This window comes from Myodes glareolus, chromosome 10 (genome assembly GCF_982192425.1).
Source record: "Myodes glareolus chromosome 10, mMyoGla1.1, whole genome shotgun sequence".
Taxonomy (NCBI): Eukaryota; Metazoa; Chordata; class Mammalia; order Rodentia; family Cricetidae; genus Myodes; species Myodes glareolus.
Window position 1 is genome coordinate 28,086,591 of NC_142035.1, and position 20,837 is coordinate 28,107,427.

General features: G+C 49.6%; 1 protein-coding gene across 2 annotated transcripts; it reads right to left on the reverse strand.

Annotated features, from left to right (window-relative positions):
• Positions 1-521: 521 nt before the first annotated feature.
• On the reverse strand, positions 522-18,957 carry Entpd6 (ectonucleoside triphosphate diphosphohydrolase 6). Of its 2 annotated transcripts, XM_048453336.3 has the most exons (15): positions 18,779-18,957; positions 18,344-18,519; positions 14,555-14,882; positions 12,299-12,375; positions 10,887-11,030; positions 9,592-9,667; positions 8,731-8,766; positions 7,793-7,881; positions 6,741-6,820; positions 6,218-6,282; positions 4,838-4,939; positions 4,050-4,187; positions 3,573-3,629; positions 1,772-1,884; positions 522-1,576 (listed from the first exon to the last, which is right to left on the reverse strand). In XM_048453336.3, exons 3-15 carry the CDS (start codon positions 14,844-14,846, stop codon positions 1,478-1,480), a joined length of 1,368 nt encoding a protein of 455 aa, XP_048309293.3. In that variant the 5' UTR covers positions 14,847-14,882; positions 18,344-18,519; positions 18,779-18,957; the 3' UTR covers positions 522-1,477. The 2 variants fall into 2 exon arrangements, with proteins under 2 accessions (XP_048309293.3, XP_048309283.3); XM_048453326.3 differs by lacking the exon at positions 18,344-18,519.
• Positions 18,958-20,837: the final 1,880 nt, after the last annotated feature.

Here is a 20,837-nt window from a genome sequence, read left to right on the forward strand (position 1 = left end):
AAGGACCCAGCTTCTTCATGTGACCATCAAGAGGCAAGACCCTCTTGGAGTTATGTGAGTAGTATGGAAAAGGTGGCAGAGAACTGAGAGCCGGCTTGTTGGAGTGCTCACTGCCCCCTTTTCCTGCAGAATCCCATTCCTGCGCACTGGCTAGTCCAAGAGGCATTCTTGGTGTAAGGGGTGGGGGATAGGAGACATTTCTCAGAGCCAGACCTTGTGAACCGTAGGCTTGAGGTTGTGAGCATTTGGGTTATCAGTGACCCCTTTGGGGTCAGAATCAAACTTGATCATTGTTGAGCAGAGTGACCTCGCGGTGATGTACCCAGAGCTGTCCCTAGCCAATCTGTCAGTAATGTCCCAGGAGAGGGAGGAGCTCAGCAGACAGTTGGGACAGAGAGCCCCTGAAACAGTCTAGGCCCCTGGGTGGCCTGCTGCTGCTGGTGGTGGTTACTGCTACCACCTGCTGTCCCAGTTGGGCAAGTTTTAAATGGTGGGTGCTCACTCAGAAGGCAAAGGAGAGAAACCCTTGTAAACCTTTATTCAGAGTAGAACAGCGGTGGCTCAGCTTATTCTATAGACTGTACATTCACTGACGGAACCACAGGGAGCCAGCTGCAGCCCAATAAGAAGGGTGGGGGAAGGGGCAGTATGGTTCCAGGGCTGAGCTTTCTGATCGGGCCCCACTGGTCTGCAAGTGGCTCATAGCAGTAATACATTCACTGGGACATAATTGTGTCCAGAAAGGGGGCTCAGTTTTAACATAAAGCACTCAACAGCTCACAGGGTAGTGTTTGAGCACACGACCCTGAACACTCTCATAGTTCCGCTCCTAACCCCATGTTCTGCAAAGCTGGAACACTGGGTCTATGAAGAGGCACTGTCCCCCTTCTTCCTACTCAGTGTCCCCACATCAGTTAATGCTATACCATCCAGAGATGGAATAGCAGACCTCCAGGTAATGTCACGTCTATCCTGAGGAAGAGATGGACGCACTCCAGATGCAGTCCCCTGGAGATTGCACTGTGTCTGGGCCAGTCTACTCCATCTCCCACAACTCAGGGAGGACAGAGAGAGGCTTAGCTCATGGGGTACAGGGGCCGGGAGACAAAACAAGACCCGTGTTACAGATACACATAAAAGCAGCCACAATCCTGCAGACGGACGGGATAAGAAGAGAACAGGGCTGCATCTCTATCTCAGTCTGTGTCCTGGGCCCCACCTGGCTCCCTGCCCACTTGGAGGCAAGGCGGGAGCTGGCCTCAGGCCAGGCAGCATTCCTATCCTGGCCCTGCCCCAGCTAGTGTGGTGTAGCAGGGCTAGCAGATGGGCCAGGTCCCAGACAAATCTGCAGGAGGTGACACCGCAGGCACAGGAGGGTCCTAGCCAGGTGCAGGCTCCTCAATGATGGCGTCACTTCCAGGACAGAGGAGTTGAGAGCCTTGGATTTCCGGCTAGGGTGGGGACTAGGGCTTGGCTGCTACAAGGCAGGAATCTTTTCTCTCTTCAGGGAGTCGATGTAATGAAAAATAGCCCCCAGAGCCCAGCTGGTTTCAACGTTGTCAATTTTCCGAGCCAGCTTGAAAAGAGAAAGGAAAGGAGAACGTTACATGCCTGAGCTGCGGAGATGGGGGGCCATCTGGAGGGGGGCAGTGGCTGAGGAGGCTATGTACACTTTGGGGCTGTTTCTGAAGGGTGGGAGCAGGAGGGTCAATGGTTCCCAGCATCCCACCCACAAGTGGAATGTGGAACCCAAGGTGGAAGAAATGCTCACCTTCAGCACCTTGTCCTTGGGAAAACCAAACTCTTGGAGCAGAAGGCTGATGTAGGTGAGGTCCATGCAGGCAAAGGGGCTGCTTGGTGGCTGTGTCTCCAGGGTGCGGCACACTGGGAGAGATGCCCACTCCTAGTCATGCTCTAGAGCAGTGTTTCTCAACCTTGCTAATGCTGCTGCACTCTTTAATACATTCCTCAGGTTGCGGGGCCCCAACCGGAACATGATTTTCAATGCTACTGCCTAACAGTAACTTTGCTACTATTTTGTTTGAGACAGGGTTTCTCTGTGTAGCTTTGGAGCCTGTCCTGGAACTTTCTCTGTTGACCAGGCTGGCCTTGAACTCACAGAGATCCACTTGCCTCTGTCTCTCAAGTGCTAGGATTAAAGGTGTCCGCCACCACCACCCAGCTAATTTTGCTACTGTTATGAATTACAGTTAAGTATTTTTGGAGATAGAGGTTTGTCAAAGGGGTCACGACCCCTTTAGTTTGAGAATCACTATTCTTGACAGTCTGCAGGTGGGGAGGAGGCAACCCTGACCCCACCTGCCGTGGGGACCCATCTTGCTCTTCACTTCTGTCACACTGAAGTATAGTGACCCCACTGGCAGACCAAGAGGCCAGTCCACTAGGCCTGGACGCCAGTACCAAGAGCGACTTGAATTAGCAGTGGAACCCTCACCTCAGCCCCAACTCTGTATCTGAGACCCTTGACACTTCCTAGACATCAGCATCCACTAGGATCCAGTCTTTCTAAGGCATGGAAATGGCACTAAAGCTGACTCCAAACCTATTCTTGGGTGTGTGCACCCTTCTGCACAGAGGACACCCGGCATCTTGCTATATCACTCTCTACTTTTATTCCCTTGAGACAAGGCCTCTCACTTGAACCTGGAGCTCAGCTGGTGACCAGCAAGCCTCAGTGATCTTTCTGTTCTCTCCCCCAGAGCCTGGGCTTTGAAGGCACAGGCAACCACACCCGTATTTTATGTGGATTCTGGGGATGTGAACTCAGATCCTCCTGCTTGCGCAGCAAACACTTTTCCACCACTTTTATAGCTCCCAGAATCTATTCTTGATAGAGGGGCAAATCCATCTAGATACCTAATATCCAGGGAAAAGCTAAGAAGTGACAGAAAAGCATACAAACGCCATATTTTCTAGCATGGGAAGGGTGGAGAGGGAGGAGAGGGAGCATTCCTATGGAGACACACACAAAGCCTAATTGCTCTGACTTGCAAACTGGGAGCAGCAACCAGGAGAGCTGAATACGGACATGACATTCAGTCTTGGGTGCCAGCGTGGTGTTGCCCAGAACGGGTGCAGAAAGGGCGTGGGAGGAGAGGAAAGACTTAAGATGCTGCCACAGAGCTCCACTGTCCTGGAACCCAACTTCCTCAGGTCATCTGACCATCATGAAGTGGCTGTGACCATCCCAGGGAAGATTCTCTTGGAGTTTCTCTTTGGAAAAGGGGTCAGAGATTTGAGATGAGGGAACTGGCATCTCAGAGCCCTGTGGCGGCTCTGGAACTATCTGGGGATACCCTCCAATGAGAAGCTGTGTCTGGGGTTGAGGCCCTGGGTGGTCCTAGAACACTGTGAACGCTGCCCTTCCACACCTCTCAGCACCAGCTGATGGACAGAATAAGGACTGAACCCAGCAGCTCTGAGCCTTGTGCACCCTAGAGCAAACCCTACCTTCTAGCAGGATTTGTATTCACAGCCATGATCTCTGCTCCCATCCCCCCCGCCCCCCCCCCCCCCGCGACCATCACCCTGACAAGTGCAGTACCACTCACCATACTTGGCTGCTGTCTCAAAGTCTCCGACTACAAGGCTGCCTCCTTTCTCTGCATCTGTTGAATAGGATAGACACTGTCAGTCTCAGCTAACTCCACTGGCTGACTGGATATCCTGCCTTAGGTCCTTAAGCCAAAATGAGACCCTCATTGCAGGTCTAATCTCTTCCTCAGGAAGAGAGCATGTGGCTACCCATCCCAAGTGGCTCCTGAGCGAATGCTATGGGGGCAAGGGCAGGCCATAAACCACAGAGAATGAGTGCGGAGCAAACCCTACCCTCTAGCAGGATCTGTATTCACAACAGGCAATTTCAATTTTACGAGCTGGCTTAAAGGAACTAATTTACCTATGAGAAGGGGCTTATCACTTCCTGCCTCTCTATTGCATTACCTCCTAAACCTACTCATTTCACCCAGACCAACAACACTACTAATGGCTAACATCGGCCCCTTGCCCAGACTGCCCTGGTCCTTTACCTATAAGGCCAAAGCTCGCTGCAAGGTCATAGTAGTAGGAGAAAGCATAGAAGTCCACATGCTGTGCCTCTTCTGTCCTGTGCACTTTATTTCTGAGGATTTCCGACACCCTGCTGGCACACAGTTCATAGAGGCCTACTGCAAAAGGTAAGAGAACACAGTCAAAGTCAGCAAGCCCGAGGCACGTAGGAGACGCAGCTCCCATCCATGCGAACAACTGACACAGAGCCAGGCTGACCACACCCCCAAGGCGGATATGCCGCACGTCTTGTGTCCAGCCCGGGAACAACAGCCCAGTATTTCTCCTAGAAGAAATTCAAAGGACCCAGGATAACAAGACCAGGGTGAGGAGGGCCAGTGCCAGGGTGGTAGAGGCTGTGTGTCCTGGGACATTGGCAGGAAGCAGCCTTCATTTCTCTCCGCACAGACCTGGCCAGGGCAGAGCTTCTGGGCCCGGAGCCCAGACGTGGCCATTTGTCTCAGGCCCCAAGGCAGCCAGTTCCTTCCTCATTGGAGGCTTGCTGGGAAACTGGGCTATTTGGCTAGAAGTGTTTGGTGACAGACAAGGAGACTTTGTGCAGAGACCCTGAAGAGGAACGTAGCCAGAGGAGGCCCCAGCTCTCGACAACGGCCTTCGCAGTCCTGCCATGGCTCTTGCTGGCCCACACTCTAGGGGAAGGGACAGTCTTGTCTGTGTTGGTATCTGCTTTTTACAGGAATCTGGAAAAGGAACAGAGGGGAGCAGACTACCTTTGACCCTCATGAGCCTGAACAGCAACGCCACCTACCTGCCTTCTGTCCTGAAATCCTATAGGTGACCTCGGCATGCTCCCACTCTCCTCTGAATCGGGGAGACAGACAGGGGCTGACCAGTTCCTTGTCATTCTCAGCTGAAACAGATAATCGTGAAGGGAAGAACGAAATGGTGCTGTGTCCATCAGACAGAGCTTGGGGGACTGGGTGGGGTCTGACCGAGAACACTGCAGGCTGTACCAGGGTGCTGGGGGCAATGGGACCTGTCTCCCAGGACAGCCCAGGTCAGCTGGAGAAAACTCCTGACCTGTCACAGGGGTGACAGCCAATCTCACTCGCCCTGAAACATGACTGTGGCCCTGGCGAAATGCAGCAACTTGGGTCCCCTGGGCATCTGGGGTTCCAGATACACTGGGCCCTGTGCTATTTTATCAGTTATCACAATGACCCTATGTGGAGGAGATTGTCGCAGTTTTACAGATGGCCAAGGCTGGCAATAACTGACAGGTTGGTAGCAAGGCAAGGACAGGGGCCACCAGGTGTTACCATGCTACAGAGTGACTCTGTACTGTACAGCATGAACTAGGCCCAGAAGCGATGATCTGAAGGACTGTGTCCAGTCTTTAGCACTACTGAGATGGGGTGAAAGCCTTGGTGGGTGGAGCCTAGAGGAGGAAGTCAGGGCATTTTCTTGTAGGAATACCAGGCCCAACCTTTTTCCTCCTTTGCCTCCTGTGGTTCGCCCGGTGAGCAATGTCCTCTGTCACATGCTCTCACCATGACGTCCTGCTTCATCACAGGCCCAAAGCCAACAGATTTAAGTGATCGTGAACTTAAACCTCCAAAGTCATAAGCCAATCAAACTTTCCTTCCTTACTCATTTGTCTCCGTTACTGCCGGTGACAGAAAGCTGGCGTAGGAGCTGATCCTAAGTGCGGTGACACGACTCAGAGATTACTTTGCTATGATCTCTCCTTTTTTTATTATTAAAAAATCCCTTATTTTTATTTTATGTACTTGGGTGTTTTGCCTGCATGTACGTGGGTATAACACATACATACAGTATCTGTTGGGGCTAGACGAGATTGTCAGATCACCCGGATCTGGAGTTACAGACAGTCTAGAGTTGCCATGTGTGTGCTGGGAATCAAACCCAGGTCCTTCAGAAAAGTAGCCAGTGCTCTTAGCCACCGAGCCACCTCTCTGGCAACCTCCTAGCATCTCTTCAACGAATGATAACTTAGAAGACTGTACACAGGTAAACATACCATCCCATATTCTATCTTATCTGTGTAAGAGCTGGGCCATCCCACCCACGCTGGCTGGGTAAGCAGTGGCTGATACGCTGCTGTGTGGCAGAGGGGAAGGGGAGGCGCTGGGAGTAGGGCAGAGCCTAGAGCAAGTGTTCTACTCACCAGGCTTCCCCTCCACACCACCCAGAATAGCCAGTCGTGCCGACATCAGTCCCAGCCCCAGGTAGCTGTGGAGACAAATCCTGGTGAGGCTGGACAACACATGCACCTGCCTGGGCTCGGTGAGAGCAAGAAGGGCGTTCCTGCTTCTTCTATAAGCTTTCCACTAAGGCCGAGACATGAAGTAATTGAACCGAGAGCCTGTCGTGAGCTGTGTACGCGGCAGCAAAGGAGACAGATCCCATCTGTTTTTATGGGGGTCTGCATGTGCCACGTGATCAGCAGGCGGCCAACTCCTCAGCTCTAGTCTTTTCCAAGCTTCCCCCAAAGTAGAACAAAACAAACACAAAGGATGAGATTTTACAGTAAATGTAAAAATGAAGCATGCGGGAAGAGAAGCAGGGGAGGCGGGACGAGAAGGGCCCAGGCAGTCACTGGCATAGGGGATTCTGGGATCTGGCATCTACGTGGGGAAAGAGACCCCTATAAGCAGCAGGGGGAGGTGCACCGGGAGGGGCAGACCCACCTGTATGAGTACAGCTTGTACGTCCTGTTGAACATCTGCAGCGCTGTCAGGTGGCCTGGCGGGGAGGCTTGCAGGGTACCCTGGGGAGGAATAGGGAGCTATGGTGGCCCTGCTCTTTCCAGAAGACCTTGCCCTCCTCCCTGAACCATTTGGAAGTACAGGGACATTTTGGGAGCTTTCCATTAAGTCTTTGGCTATAAAAGAGCGAGGAGCAAGTGGTAAAAAAACAAAACAAAACAAAACAAAACAAAAAAAAAAATCCAGAGTGACGGCTCTCCCATTAGTAGCAGGTTTTTTTTCTGGTTTTTCTTTCCATATTAGGGATCAAACCAGGGCTTCTAGGCACTCGGCCAGTGAGCAACACCCTCAGCATTTATTATTTACTTTATTACTTTATTTATTATTGTTATTTTGAGACAAGGACCTGCTAGTTTGCTTTGAATTCCTAACCCTCCAACCTTAGCCTCCACAGTGCTGGGATTACAGATGGACACCGGACCAGCTGCATCTTGCACCTTCTGACGCACATAGTCCCATCAGACCAGACAAGTGTCTGCCCTCAGTAAACTGAGTAGGACCATAGATTCAGTGACTAGGTATATACGTGTGTATGCACTGCACACTCTATTCCACGGAAATGAGATGTGATTGTTAATAAACAGTGTGGGTGACAAGAGAGGTGTTTAAAATAGCAGATGCCATTAAATTCCAGTGCTTTCATCTCTTTAGAACATTTATCTTGAAGGCTGACCCCTCTCCCATCTATGAGTCATACTGTCCACTATTGCTCCTGGAACTTCGTGGGGGATGGGAAGTGTCTAGTCTCTAGCCTAAAGAGTCATCATTTGATTTCACTTCACTGAAGAGCAGGTTTCTCTTTTGGTTTTTAGTGCGTAGAGTTAAAATCTAAGAAGTTATCTGTGAGAACTTGGAGTGAGGGGGGTGGAGCGCCTTCCAGTGGCCAAGGGGCCTTCTCTGAGGGACCTCCTCTGGGTGGCTGCAGCTCCCTGACTGAGATGCACACACCTGGTGAGGCAGGCAGGGCTGGTTACCTCGACACGCGGGAGGAAGGTGATCTGAGTGGATCCTCCGCCCAAATCCAGCATGCCCACACTGCTGCTTCCTGGGGTTTTCAGACTGCCTAGAGCACAGTGAGTAAAGATGGTGCTGCCATGTTAGGGAGGATATGAGAACACCAGGAAAATTAAAGAGAGGTCAGAAGCTGCCCTTCGGTGGGGTGGGAGGGGTGAGGAGCAGGGAAGCTGCTGTAACTACTTAAAAAATTGCAACTTAAAAGTATCCAAGAGTTGTGACTCTGCCAGCTGCGGCTTTGATGTGAAGGACAGTAGACTCTGACCTATCTTCTGGCAAGGCCAGCCTCACCTCCCAGGGAGCACCCACTTCTCTGCTGTCTGCTGCAGGTTCTCCCACCAGGAATTCTCCTTGACTAGCTCCATCTCAGACTGTTCTAAAGCATCTGAGGTAGCGATCCCTATCCTGACCACCAGTGCCTTTCTGTCCTCAAGTTGGTGAGTGCTGCCAGGAAAACCCTTCCTTTGTCTGCATACAGACACAGGACCCTTCTCCAGTACAGTGGCCACACTGAAAACTATCTGCATGTATCTCTTTCTGACCTGCCTCCAAGGCAGACACTTCTGGCACGGGTGACTAGCACTCACATTACATCCGGTATCTGAAGACCTGACTGGGTTCAATTCGCTGCTTTTCTCAGAAACAAACTACAGGTCAGAGTCCCAGCGGATGCTGGGTGAGGGCTGTGCTGAGAGAAAAGTAAGCGTGTGAAGAACACGTGCACATACGGGCTCACACCGCCTGACCTGTCTGGGTATGCCGCTACCCCAGGCTGCCTCCAGACCAGCAACACTGAATCTGGCTGTTACGGTAACGGGGCCTCTGTGCTTCAGGAAGCCCAGCAGGCCTCCTTTCCTAGGGATGGTGAGCCACTAGCCTTGCATCCAGGAACACGCACCTGTCAGGAAGTTGACAGTGATCCATGCTGAAACACCTGTAAGAGAGGGCACAGACGTTTCAATTTCTTTAAATAAAAAAATTTAAATGTATTTTTTGTGTATGGGTGTTCTGTCTGCATGTGTATCTGTGGACTCTGTGTGTGTCTGGTGCCCATGGAGGGCAGAAGAGGGGTTGGAGCCCCTGGAACTAGAGTTATGGATGGTTGTGAGCCACCATATGGATGCTGGGAACTGAATTTGGGTTCTGTAAGAGTAGCAAGTGATTTAACAGTTGTTTCTCCAGACCCCATTTTAACACTTGCCACATAGGGCGGCTACCTATTTCGAGATTTCAGGGCACTGTGGGCACTGTTCGCCATTCCCAGCCTTCAAAGAGGAGCAGAATTCACTTAAGAACACCACGGCTTTGGGCACACACTAAAGCCCTGGACTACATTACCAAATGGCTTATCTCCTCCAGGACTTTGTCACCAGCTTCCATTTCTGAAGGAGGCAGGCAGAGAACCCAATGTCCCCTCTGCCCTCCAGACATGCTCACTCTTAAAAAAAAAAATCACTGGCTGGGAGGAACCGCAAGTGTCTGTCTCAGAACGAGCTATGTGACCACAATGTTCCCAGTATGGCATTCTCTAAATGTCCTGAAAACACAAACCATGCTGCTTCCAGAAGGCTTCATCTGCACCAGGTTTGGAGCTCGTCAAGATAAGAACCTAGCCCTAACAAACCGAACAGGACCATGACAGGCTAACCACAGTGCCTCAGGCCTGGAGTCCATGCAGCGGCAGCAGCGGCAGTGGTGGCACAGAGTCATTTGTCTGATGGGGACATGCACTGATGAGATGCTCATTTGTCCACTCTACCTTCATCTGTGCCATTCATGATGGAAACACAGTCGTCCCCTACAAGGAAGGGTGATGCCTTGAATACCTCCTTCACCTAAACGCAAAGAGAAACATTTCTTAGCCTGACATGGAGCTGGACAGAACTTGTACTTGTCAGAACTTAGGAGGCTGAGGCAGGAGATCTGGAGGTTACTTTGGTCTACAGTGAATATCTCACCCTCCACACCAGCCAGGGCAAGGAGGATGTATTCACTCTTCAGAGGCAAGATCAGGAGCTTCCAAGGGCACTGTGTGCTCAGCTGGCTGTGACAGAACACTGAGGGTTCTGTGGTGTTCTGAGAGGCAAAGATTGAACTGTTGCAAGTTTCTGTGGTCTTCTCTAGGGGTGTCCTTGGCTGACATCCCTAAAATAGCTAAGAGAAATGCTACTCTAGGTACCTCATCTTGAACTGCTGGGGATAGGAGAGTTCTGAGAGAAAAGATGGTCTAGAGAGAGTTGGCGTGCATTGAGCCTGCGGGGTTCCCAAACATGGCCTGGCTTTGGGTTGAGAGGTGAAGGGCAAGAAGTCCTGAGTCAGGGCTTAAACCTGGGGACCACTCATATGGCCTGTGCAAATATAGGTGGGGCCACTAATCCAGGGACATGGGCCATTAGAGCACGGCAGAGGGAGGTGAAGGTGTGGATGACTGGGTATGTTTCCATTTTCTAAGGACATAGACACTTCAGTGCACCTTGTCACCCCTACCTCCCTTGTGTCCTAAGAGGGTGCACTATGCCACCATCTTACAGATAAATGGTATAAGAACAGTCTAGAAGTCGAGGGAAACTGTATCTTCCCAAACTTGGTGGATGGGAAGAAAATCAGAAATGCATTCTAGGATTGAGGATGTATCCCCAGTAAGTGACTGTCTGGGGACACCAGGCCTCCTAAGAAGCACTGGGACGAGGGAAGAGACTGAGGGTCTCCTGAGCAGTCACTCTGAGCTTGGACTAAGACGCCAACTCAGCTCATACATCTGGGGGTGCCCTTCAGGTGCACAACACAGTTTTAAACCAAAGTTGTTTTCCTAAACATCACACAGACAATTTCTAACTGTTTTACTCTTCAGGACACTTCTATGTCCTGCCTGTTTGACACTAGCTGGAAGGCTGGTGCCTGTCCCACTCTGTAGCCCAGAGTGGCCTCTGGTTTGAGACTGTCTTGTTGGCCGCCCAGGTGCTGGGCTGACAGGTATGCACCATCATGCCCAGCAGGGTTAGCGTTTTCAGTGATCCTTAGCCACCCTCCAGCGCAGACGACGGCGAAGCTTACCTTTAGCAGCAACTTCTGAGCCTTCTCTCCCGGCAGCAGGCGCAAACCAGCTGTAGCCTTGAGGACCAGAGGGGTGGCCTTCCAGAAGTCATACGGAATGTGTTGCTTAGCAACATTCAGAAGCTCCTGGATCCCCTGAGCACTCTGTGGATGTAGTGAAAGCAAAGCAGGGCTGTCACACACACTCCCCAGTTACCACCACCCTTCAAAAGAAGAAGAAGGAGGAGGAGGAGGAGGAAGAGGAAGAGGAAGAAGAGGAAGATGAGGAGGAGGAGGAGGAGGAGGAGGAAGAAGAAGAAGAAGAAGAAGAAGAAGAAGAAGAAGAAGAAGAAGAAGAAGAAGAAGAAGAAGAAGAAGAAGAAGAAGAAGAAAAAGAAGAAGAAACAAGGAATGACAGGGACGTCACAACCTCTGAGCAAGCAGCTTCTGCTTTGGAAGAAACCCGGCTGCTGGGATCACATATTCAAACGTTAAGACATCAGAAGTCTAAATGCTACACACTTAAAGAAACCCTCATTTCACCTCATAAATTTGTTTTACAATTATTTATTCTTTTACATTTATTTGATTTGTGGCTTTCATAAATTATTTGTGATCTGTAGTTAATATTTATTTTTTTGAGGGACAGGCACTACAGATGAAGCTCAGGATAACAGGCATGCTAGGCGAGCACTTACCACTGAGCTTCTCCGCTAGCCCTAGCGTAAGTTTTAACACTAATATTTAGTTTCAGTAAATGTTATATCTTCAAGTACAGGAGCTGCTTTTTAATTTTAAAAAATTAGAATTACAAAGTCACCACGGGGTGTCTTGGCTCAATATCAGAGCATTGGTCTAGCCTTGGGAAGTCCTGGGCTCCATCCTTAGTTCCCTGCCTCAGAGTACTATGTAAAACTTACATTACTAATATAAACAGTTTAAAGTCCAAATATAACCTTTCTCTCTCTCTCTCTCTCTCACACACACACATTAAATTTCATTGTTGTGTGAGTGTTTTGCCTGCATGCATGTTTGAGCACAGGTGTGTTGTGCCCACCGAGGCCAGAAGTTGGCACTGCATTCTCTGGGACTGGAGTTACAGGTAGTAGCAAGGAGCTGGACACTGAACCCAGGTCCTCTGGAAGAGCAGTCAGTGCTCTTAACCACTAACCATCGCTCTGGCCTCCAAAATAATGTTTCTATATGTTTGTGGATGTGAGCTTCTGAACTGTGTAAGGATCAGGGCCTCACGATGTCAGCACCCTGGTGGGCGAGACCTGCATTTCTTCCCACCTCTCTGACTCCAGGGATACAGCGCTCCTCAGGCAGCGCCTTTCTCTCAAAAGACAACCAACTGGTCCAGTTTCAAAGGGGTTGGCTAGAAAGCCAGAGGACTCTGGAAGAACAAACAAACACAAGATGGTAGCAGTTACCTTTTCAACATCATCAGCATAAGCAGAAAGTCCAGGCTTCAGCGCTTTGAAGGTTTCATGGGTCAAGGTGGGAGTTTCTAAAAGGAAACATTTTTAAAAGATGTAATTATGAATATATACAAGGAGTATGAATATCTATCTACAATGGAGACCAGCTGATGTTAAGAGCAGAGGCCCGACCATGGAGGCCAATTAAGAGGGATTATTTTTGCTTAAATTTTGCTGTCCAGTTCATCTGAGTAAAGGACTAAAGCTTGCACCAGACCTTTCCTTTATTAAATACATGGATGTGCACACACACATGCACACACGCACACACATATACACAGAGGCAGGATGGGGTGAATGTGGCTCCCTAGCATCTTAGAGGCCCTGGAATTGATTCCAGCACTGCAAAAATACAAATGAGCAACTTGCACCCTGAACTTACTGAGGATAACTTACTTAAATTTTAAGATAATTCTTATTGATTTAACAAGATAAATGACCTTAAACTGTAAAATAAAAATGACGTCCGTCACTCTGAAAAATGATCTTTATATGGGCTTTGAACAAGCTTTTGAAGGTTTGTTTTCTTCTTAAGAAGTTGGGTAGTTGGTATCAGAAGGAATGGACTACATTGCCACAGGGAAGTGTCCAGATGATCCTGTGGTCAAAGACACCAGGCCAAAATAGGAATATGTGAATATGAAGACTGAGGAAGAAAAAAACAGGACCAAAAAAGCAGGAGCAAAACTTTTTCACAAAACTGTTCTTTTTAGAACAAGTTTCTCAAAGGCAAACATTAGATTATAGTTATTACTGCCTTAAATTTATTAATTCTTTTTTATTTTTAATTTGGTGCTAGAAATTGATTGGAGCCTCGGACATGTGTAGAAAAGTGGTAGAAAAGTGTTCTACCACAAAGCAAACTCTCCTAATCACATCTGTTAAATTTGGTTTCAGAAGCAATTTTGGAGGTAGGTCAGTAGATCTGGCATTTAATGTTTAGCCACTGCAATAAGTATAAAGGTATCAATACATAAATAGACAAATTACAAAAGGCTAGAACATCATTTATGTGCTGTTGAGTCAGTAAGAATTAACTGTTAAATTATTATTATTGTTGTTGTTTTTCAGATCAGGTCTCTCTGAGTAGTCCTGGCTGTCCTGGAACTCACTATGTAGCTCAGGCTGGCCTCGAACTCAGAGATCCACCTGCCTCTGCTTCTCAAATGCTGGGATTAGAGGCGTGCACCATCATAGCTAGATTAACTGTTAAAATTTAACACCTTAAATGGACATAAACTTTTTTTATTTAAATTATCCTTGATAACATTTTCTTTTCTTTTCTCATAAAGCAAAGTTCTGGTCCAAAGACATGAAAATTAATAATTAAATCAGAAGCAAGTAAAACAGGTTACCGTAGCTTTCAAGAGAGGGGCCAGGGTTCTCATGCTGACAGAGCAATCAATGCCAGGATAGTGTCTGGTCACTAGGGACCCGGATATGGAATCGAGCAGAGCAGAGGGCGGGAAAGCTGGTTAGTTGAAGGTCAGATGCACAGAGAGGGCAGATTTTAGGGCAACAGATGGGAGAGCCGAGTAAAGAGCCAGGCAGCCAAGGGGTCCTGGAGAGAAGCCTCCACCTTCTGTCTAAAGTTCCCACTCCTGGGAGGGAAAGTAGGTAGGGCCTGAGGTACAGGATCCTTCTCAGGGCCATGCCAGGCTCTTAGGGCCCACCGCAGCAGGTCTTGCAAGCCTCAGACCACGTTTCTACTACTGGTCTAACCTGCTTGGGCTCTGGCTCCTGTGAGCCTGAGTCTGCAGCTGTTTCCTGCCTTGAGATCTCCCGACATCAACGTGACATGGCCCAAATCACAGGTTCAGCCACAAGGCCTGCTGTGGACACAGGAGGGCACAGGCCACTAAATGTCCTCTAGGGCCTAGCTGCCTATCAATGGTAGTCACCGGTAGTCTCAGAGAGTAAGAACAGCCTTGGGCTCCTGAGGAATTTAGGTGCATGGGCTTTGTGTCCACTGCGTGGGTATCTGTTAGCAACCGCACCCCAACCCTCACCCCAAGTGATCTGGTGCTCACAACCAGGGCCTCTCATGTGCTCTACCGCTGAACTCTGCCTTGATAGCTTCATGTTAACAGGCTTACTCTAGGGCACAGGCTCAAGCCCACAGTCTTCTGAAGTAAGTTGAGAGCCTTGTCCTGAGAGGGGAGAAGGCAGACCCTGTGAGCCCATAATGACTCCTGGTCAGACAGATACCTCCAGGTGGCCGGGCAAACTGGAAGACATGGATGCGCGTGCCGGTGCTCCCAGCGTCAAACATGATCCCATAGAAGACCTCATGACTGCGCGTAGCTGAGCCTGGGGAGCTGAAGGCCTGCTGAGTCCACCGTGCCCCTGAGGCAGCCCCAGCAATGGTGAAGAAGGCCTGGGCAGCAGAGGCCCGGTGCCACTTGATATAGGCAACATAGATGAAGAGCCCCACACACAGCCCGAGGGGGTATGCCACCTTCGTCATCCGCAGAGTGCCATGGTTTGGTATTTTTCTCATTTCTCAGTCTGCCGGAGACTGGGTAGCTGCTGCTGGCTGAAGGAAGGAGAGTTGGGTAGATCATATTAGGTTGTAGCCTACAGAGTGTGTCAGAAGTCCCCAGGCCTGGGGACAAAGTATGCAACTCAAGACTGGGCTGCACCCCCGTCCCCAGAAGTCAGAAGGGTTATTTGATTTTCTTGATGACTATGGAAGAGATGGTTCAGAACGGAGAGTTCGGAACACTGAGTAACTTCCCAACAAACCATGGGACATGCTGCTGCTGGTATCAAAGGGCCCGGTGTCCACAGATCACTCCAGGTGACCGCTCCAGATGCCCTCCTCCGTCTTCAAATCTTAACTCATGTCCCCATTCATAGAATGTAATTTCAGCAATTTACTTTCCCAGGGCCTTAAAAAATAGTCATTCAAACAATTTCAGTGAACCGGAGGCAAGTGTGAAACATGGAACTGATTTTTCTGGGTGTTTAATGGATGCCACTTTTAATTTGTAAGAAACACTCCTGTTGAGGGAGTAAATGATGTCTGGTATTTTCAAAGCTTCTAACATTCTATAAAAATAAAATAAATTGATGTCATCAATTTTGGTCCAATATACACCAAACAAAATCATTCACTCATTTTTTTAAATTTATTTTTTTAAAAGGGTTTTGGAGACAGGTTCCTGCTATGTAGTCCAGGCTGGCCTCAAAGCTCAATCCTCCTGCCTCAGACTCCTCAGTGATGATAGTCTAGATGTGTACCATCATCCCTGGATATTTAAAGTTTTTTTTAGTAGCTCCTAGTCTTAACAATATGAGAAGTGAGGGTCCTGCATCTCAATGCGCTTCTGTCCTCAAGGGACGTCTGTTGGTCTTTTCACCCCGTACTCTTATCAGTTATGGAAATACAGCAGCTAATCCTAGAAGAGCAGGAAGCTTGGTGGTACGGGCTACAAGAAGGACTTGTGTCCTGCTGGCAGCACTGTGTGACCAGGGCAGGCTAGTTTCTCCAAGGGCCTCCTCTGCAAGGGCTGCTCGTGGAGGACTAACACATGAATTACAATGGCATTCGGAAATTCGGTGTGTTCAAGAATAACTACAAAGAGTGTAAGCTGAAGACAAGCTCTGTAGACGGGCAGAGGGCACATCGCCTGGAAACCAGGGGCAGCGGCGGGCGGAAGGACCCCATGGCCGCCCTAGGCAGGGCCTGTGTGTGCATCCTAAGGTGGTCCAGGTGAAAGAGAGGTGGGATGGGGCTGGAGGTATGGCTCAGAGTTTAAGAGCACTGACTGCTCTTCCAGGGGTCCTGAGTTCAAATCCCAGCAACCACATGGTGGCTCACAACCATCTGTAATGCGATCTGGTGCCCTCTTCTGGCCTGCAGGCATACATGGAGGCTGAATATGGTGTACATAATAAATAAATAAATCTTTAAAAAAAAAAAAAGAAAGAGAGGTGGGATGCCACTGCACACAGAACAGGCTTTCTTTGGTTCCACCTCTGGCCACACTCAAATACTGTTAGCTCAGGGCATATAAACACTGCCCCTGTGCCCCAGGCCCAGCGAAGAGGCCCCAAGTAGGGCAAGAAAACAAGACAAACCACTGCCCCCAGTTCCTGTCCCACGGAGGGCTCAGAAAGGTTCTCTCGGCAGGTGCCAAGGAGTAAGCTTCCCTCGCCAGTCCGGCTCCTGCCTTCCTTCGGTCTCATTTGGTCCCACTGCACTTGAGAGCTACCCACTGCTCTCAAGATCACACCCCATCACCTGCTGAGGCCGGGCCCTTGCCACTTATTCCATCCTTTTATCCTCGACCGTGCATTCCAAGAACACAGTGCCTCCTTTTGTGTTGACAACTCAGTTCCCTGTCCCAGGCCCTTTATACACATACCATTACCCATTTTCAGAATGCTCAGCCACCAAGTAGGCCAATTTTGTCCAACTGTCCAATTCTACTGCCTTCCCAGCCTGAATGTCTTCACCACGTGTCCTGAGTGCCCTACACCCAATCAGTAAATACAAGATTCTACTTCAGACAGCTTGACAACACACGTGAGTTCACAGACCTACAATCATTACATTTACACATCAGCAAGCTCAGGATGACAGTAACAATCCAAACACAACACCATATCCAGGGGGCACAGGACCAGGACCAGACAGACTGGTCCACAGGCACCTCTATGTCTCAGAGGCCCAACTCCAAACACACTCACTTTATTCTGTTGTACTGAAGTGTCTGGCCATAGCTAAGGTACTAGCAGGAAGGACCAATCACAATCTGTGTAGCCATGTCTAACACCCAGTGGTGGTACTGAGCAGACTCCCAAAAGGCTTACTGAGGAAAACAACCCAACCTTAGTTGGTACTTTATAGAACAGAGGTGTTTTTTTTTTGTTTTTTGTTTTTTTTTTTTAAATGCAAGCAACAGGCAGAAGTAAACCAGGTGGGAAATGGGCAGGAGGTAGAACAGGAAGCAGCATGCAGGGGCAAACAGAGGTAGCTTGGACAGGTCCACTTCCTGTTAGGTAGAGGCTGGAGTCAGAGATGTAGGTGTGGCGTTAGGAGAGGCTATGGAATAAGCACCATCTGATTTGAACTGGCATCGGTCAGATTTTTCGAGGTTTGCACTGACAGGAAGCCAGGAACGCAAACGACAGCTCTGCACGCTAAATGTGTCCAAAAATTAAAGCATGCTAACAAAGCCTCACTGATTTCTTCTTCTGGTGGTTGTAGACAATCTTTTCTTGGAGAAGAGGAAAACCCCACAAATGAACAGTCAGTCCTGCGAGGACGGCCTCCTGATGTCTTTTGCAGGCTGCTACGCCTTTATGGGTCGGTACCTACCTCAGACCTGCGCACACAAAGAACAGTGCACCTCTCAGATTCTGTGAGGCTCCAGGAGGGCCTCAGGAGGGACACCATATTAGCCCACGCTCCTTCTGGAGCAGAAGGAGAGACAAAAGCCCCTCAATTTTTAGATTTACCATTATGCCTGCTGCATTTTTAAAGGGCTACATTGTTAATTCACTGATAACAGGAATAGGGAAACCTTCCCTCAGCGCCATTCAGCTCCCTCTATGGCTCTGCGCGCCTCAGGAGAGCCCCTATAATCACGTTCATCTACATCTCCCTAGGGGTGCTCCCCTTCGCAGGTGTCGCTAAACGCCCTGTGATGTAGGATGTACGGCTTACCACACATGACCGTGGGGTACAAGTGCCTGCAGAGACATAAAAGGCCCCGGTATTTTCCTGCAATTGATTCCTTTGGGCAGACTCGGTGTGAAGGGCTCTGTCTGCTGTAACCTACTCAGCAATGTAGTCTCAAAACCACCCAATTACTTCCCGCTGCTCTTAAAATAAAAACCTGTTCTCTCTGATTCTCCATCCTTCTACATTCTGGGTGTCTACATCAGGACCTCTCCCTCCTTTAGCCTGAAGCACCTGTGGCCACACATCAACTTAGGCAGAGTCACCCGGACCCCCGGCTGGCTTTTCTCGGTCACCTTCGGTCCTACCTTCTGTACAATCGGAACACAGGATTTCCCCAGTTTCCTGAGCTTCCTAGCTGGACCGTGCAGTGCAGGAGAGGAGGGGCCTGGGCCGGGTTCTGCGGAGGGCGGGTCAGCACACACCACTCGAATGAATGGATGGCGCAGGGCAGTGGGCTGCATTCGGTCTCAGTCTCCTACGGCTAGGCATACAGGGTAGCTCACAACACTGCCCACCGTGTAGCGCAAACGTGCGAGGGCTACGCAGCCGGAATGCAAAGGTAGCAAGGGGCGAGGACCCGGGGCGCAAGTGACCCTGAGGCCTCCCCTAGGAGCTGCCGCCTGGCTCAGGGAGGTGCCAGGCACTTGGATCCGCACCACAGGGAACCCCGTCACTCAAGCGTTGGGAGACCCACCATAGTCAGTCACCCCGGGCAAGCACATCCCACTGGCCCCGCTTACCCTGTACGGCGCCCTCAGCGCCTCTGCGGAGGCAGTGGCGTACCCGGAGAGAAAGAGAGAGAGAGCGACCACCCACCGAGGGCTCAGCTCTCCAGCCCTGGTCCGCGTTCACACAGCCTTTACGCTAGGATCCCGACCTAGCAGTTCCCTAGAAGCTGCCCCCGCCTACGTGTACTTTGCGTCAACGGTAGGCGGGACGGCATTGAAGCGCGTGCGCTGTGGCGCTTGCGGGCTACGCAGGCGCGGTAGCCAGGTGCTCTTGCGGAGTGTTTTTCTTCTGCTGGTAGAGGGCTCCGGAGTTGGAACCTGATTGCTTCTTGGGTCCTCTGATAAACTCTTGAGGCGTGGCGGAAAGGAGCCTTGTCTTGACTGACTTAGGAGTTACTTCAGTCTCATCCATCACCTTGTCCTTTTGTAGGCTTTCCCCCTGGATCCCTCCATGCCCGAGTTGCTTCCATCATTACTTTCAGGGGAATACGTGATGAGATGTGCATTCATTCACGTTAGAAAATGCAGTTCCATCAAACCTCTTTTATCTTGGCCGTATTTCTCTCTCTCTCTCTCTCTCTCTCTCTCTCTCTCTTTTGTTTTTGATGTCTTCCTCCTGGCCACAAGGTTTCCAGCTCCTAACTTCAGTGAAACCCCGAATATATGCTCCTAGTTAATTTGTCTGAATGTCCCCCAAGTTGGTTCTCCTTTCTCCTTCAAACCAGGGCTCCTCTTCTGCCTGCCCACGTGATGGCATCTGTACATTGCGGTATGGAGCAGGGGCGTTGATCCTGGTCCTGGAGGATTTTCCTGTCTGTCGTCTGGGAAAGGCCAGAAACAAGGATTTCTAATGGTCAAGACAGGGCACTCGGGAGTGATCCGATGGGCGGCAGCCACAGAGGGCAGGGACATTGTGAAAGCAGGGTTGGCAATCCTCTTAGTCCCGTGAACCCAATGCAAATGGCCAGGAGAGCAGCTGACTGGACCTTGCCTTGTTTTACTAATCAAACCCTTGAGATTTGATTATAGTAGTAGTCTATACGGTCTCTTATTTGGTGGATATTAAAAGTTGCCCTGTCACCCCGGTGATTTGTTGTAAATAACACAACAGTATCCCAAGGACTCTCTTGCCACCCACTGTGGAAGTGCTGCAGGAGGGTCCTAGATGTAGAATTGGCTGTGATAAACGATATGCCCTTTGAATGTAACTCCACAGACAGGGCTGAATTTTCTCTTTAGTCGTTGTACTAGTTTACACTCTTCAAATGTGTGAAAGCATGGGTTTCCTACAGCTTCATCAGTGGAGTCTTTCCAAACAAAAAGTTAATCTAATAGTAGAATAACCGTACCCCACAGTTTTGGCTTAATTTTCTAGTGTTTTGAAGTTTGTTCGTGGACCTGTAATGACCCTGCTTCTGTCCTTTACCCCCCCCCCTTTGTTTGTTTATTTGTTTTTTGAGACAGGGTTTCGCTGAATAGCTTTGGAGCCTGTCCTGGAACATTCTCTGTAGCCCAGGCTGGCCTCGAACTCACAGAGATCTGCCTGCTTCTTTCTCCCAAGTGCTGAGATTAAAGGCCTGTGCCACCATCTCCTGGCTCCTCCTTCACATCTCGTATCACCTCCTCTGCTTTTACCTAATTTCTCCTTCATTCTAGAATTTGTCTCAGTTTGTCTATGCTCTCCTCGCTGCCTGGAAAGCTGTTTTATCAGGTGTTTCCTTTTGTAGATCTTTTCTCATTTTTAAGATAACACAATGCCGCCTTTTCAGACCGGTTCATTTACAGTGACCTCTCCTAGGTATTCTCTGGCATTCTTTGTGTATTTCCTCCATAGTATAAGCCATACCCATCTTTATTTGTTGGCTGGTTTATTAGTTCATTCTCTGTTTTACTACTGAAATGTAAGTTTCATGAAAGCAAAAGAGTCTTCTGCCCTAAGTAGTAGGGCTGTTTTTTACCTAGCATTCTAATATATGGACCCTACAACCCCAGCCTGCCTACGACGTTCTCATTCTAGTGGCAGTAGAGAGTGCCCATGCTGGCCGCCATCTCTTTGCTGTTCTCTCTAGAG

Bases quoted from the DNA above. Each gene is read 5' to 3' on its own strand.
- Entpd6 (XM_048453326.3), bottom strand. From the start codon at position 14,846: ATGAGAAAAATACCAAACCATGGCACTCTGCGGATGACGAAGGTGGCA. The intron at 4,940-6,217 runs GTGAGTAGAACA...TATCTGTTTCAG, and splicing joins TGGTGTGGAGGGGAAGCCTG to CTGAGAATGACAAGGAACTG. The intron at 3,630-4,049 runs GTAAAGGACCAG...CCTATTCAACAG, and splicing joins AGCGAGCTTTGGCCTTATAG to ATGCAGAGAAAGGAGGCAGC.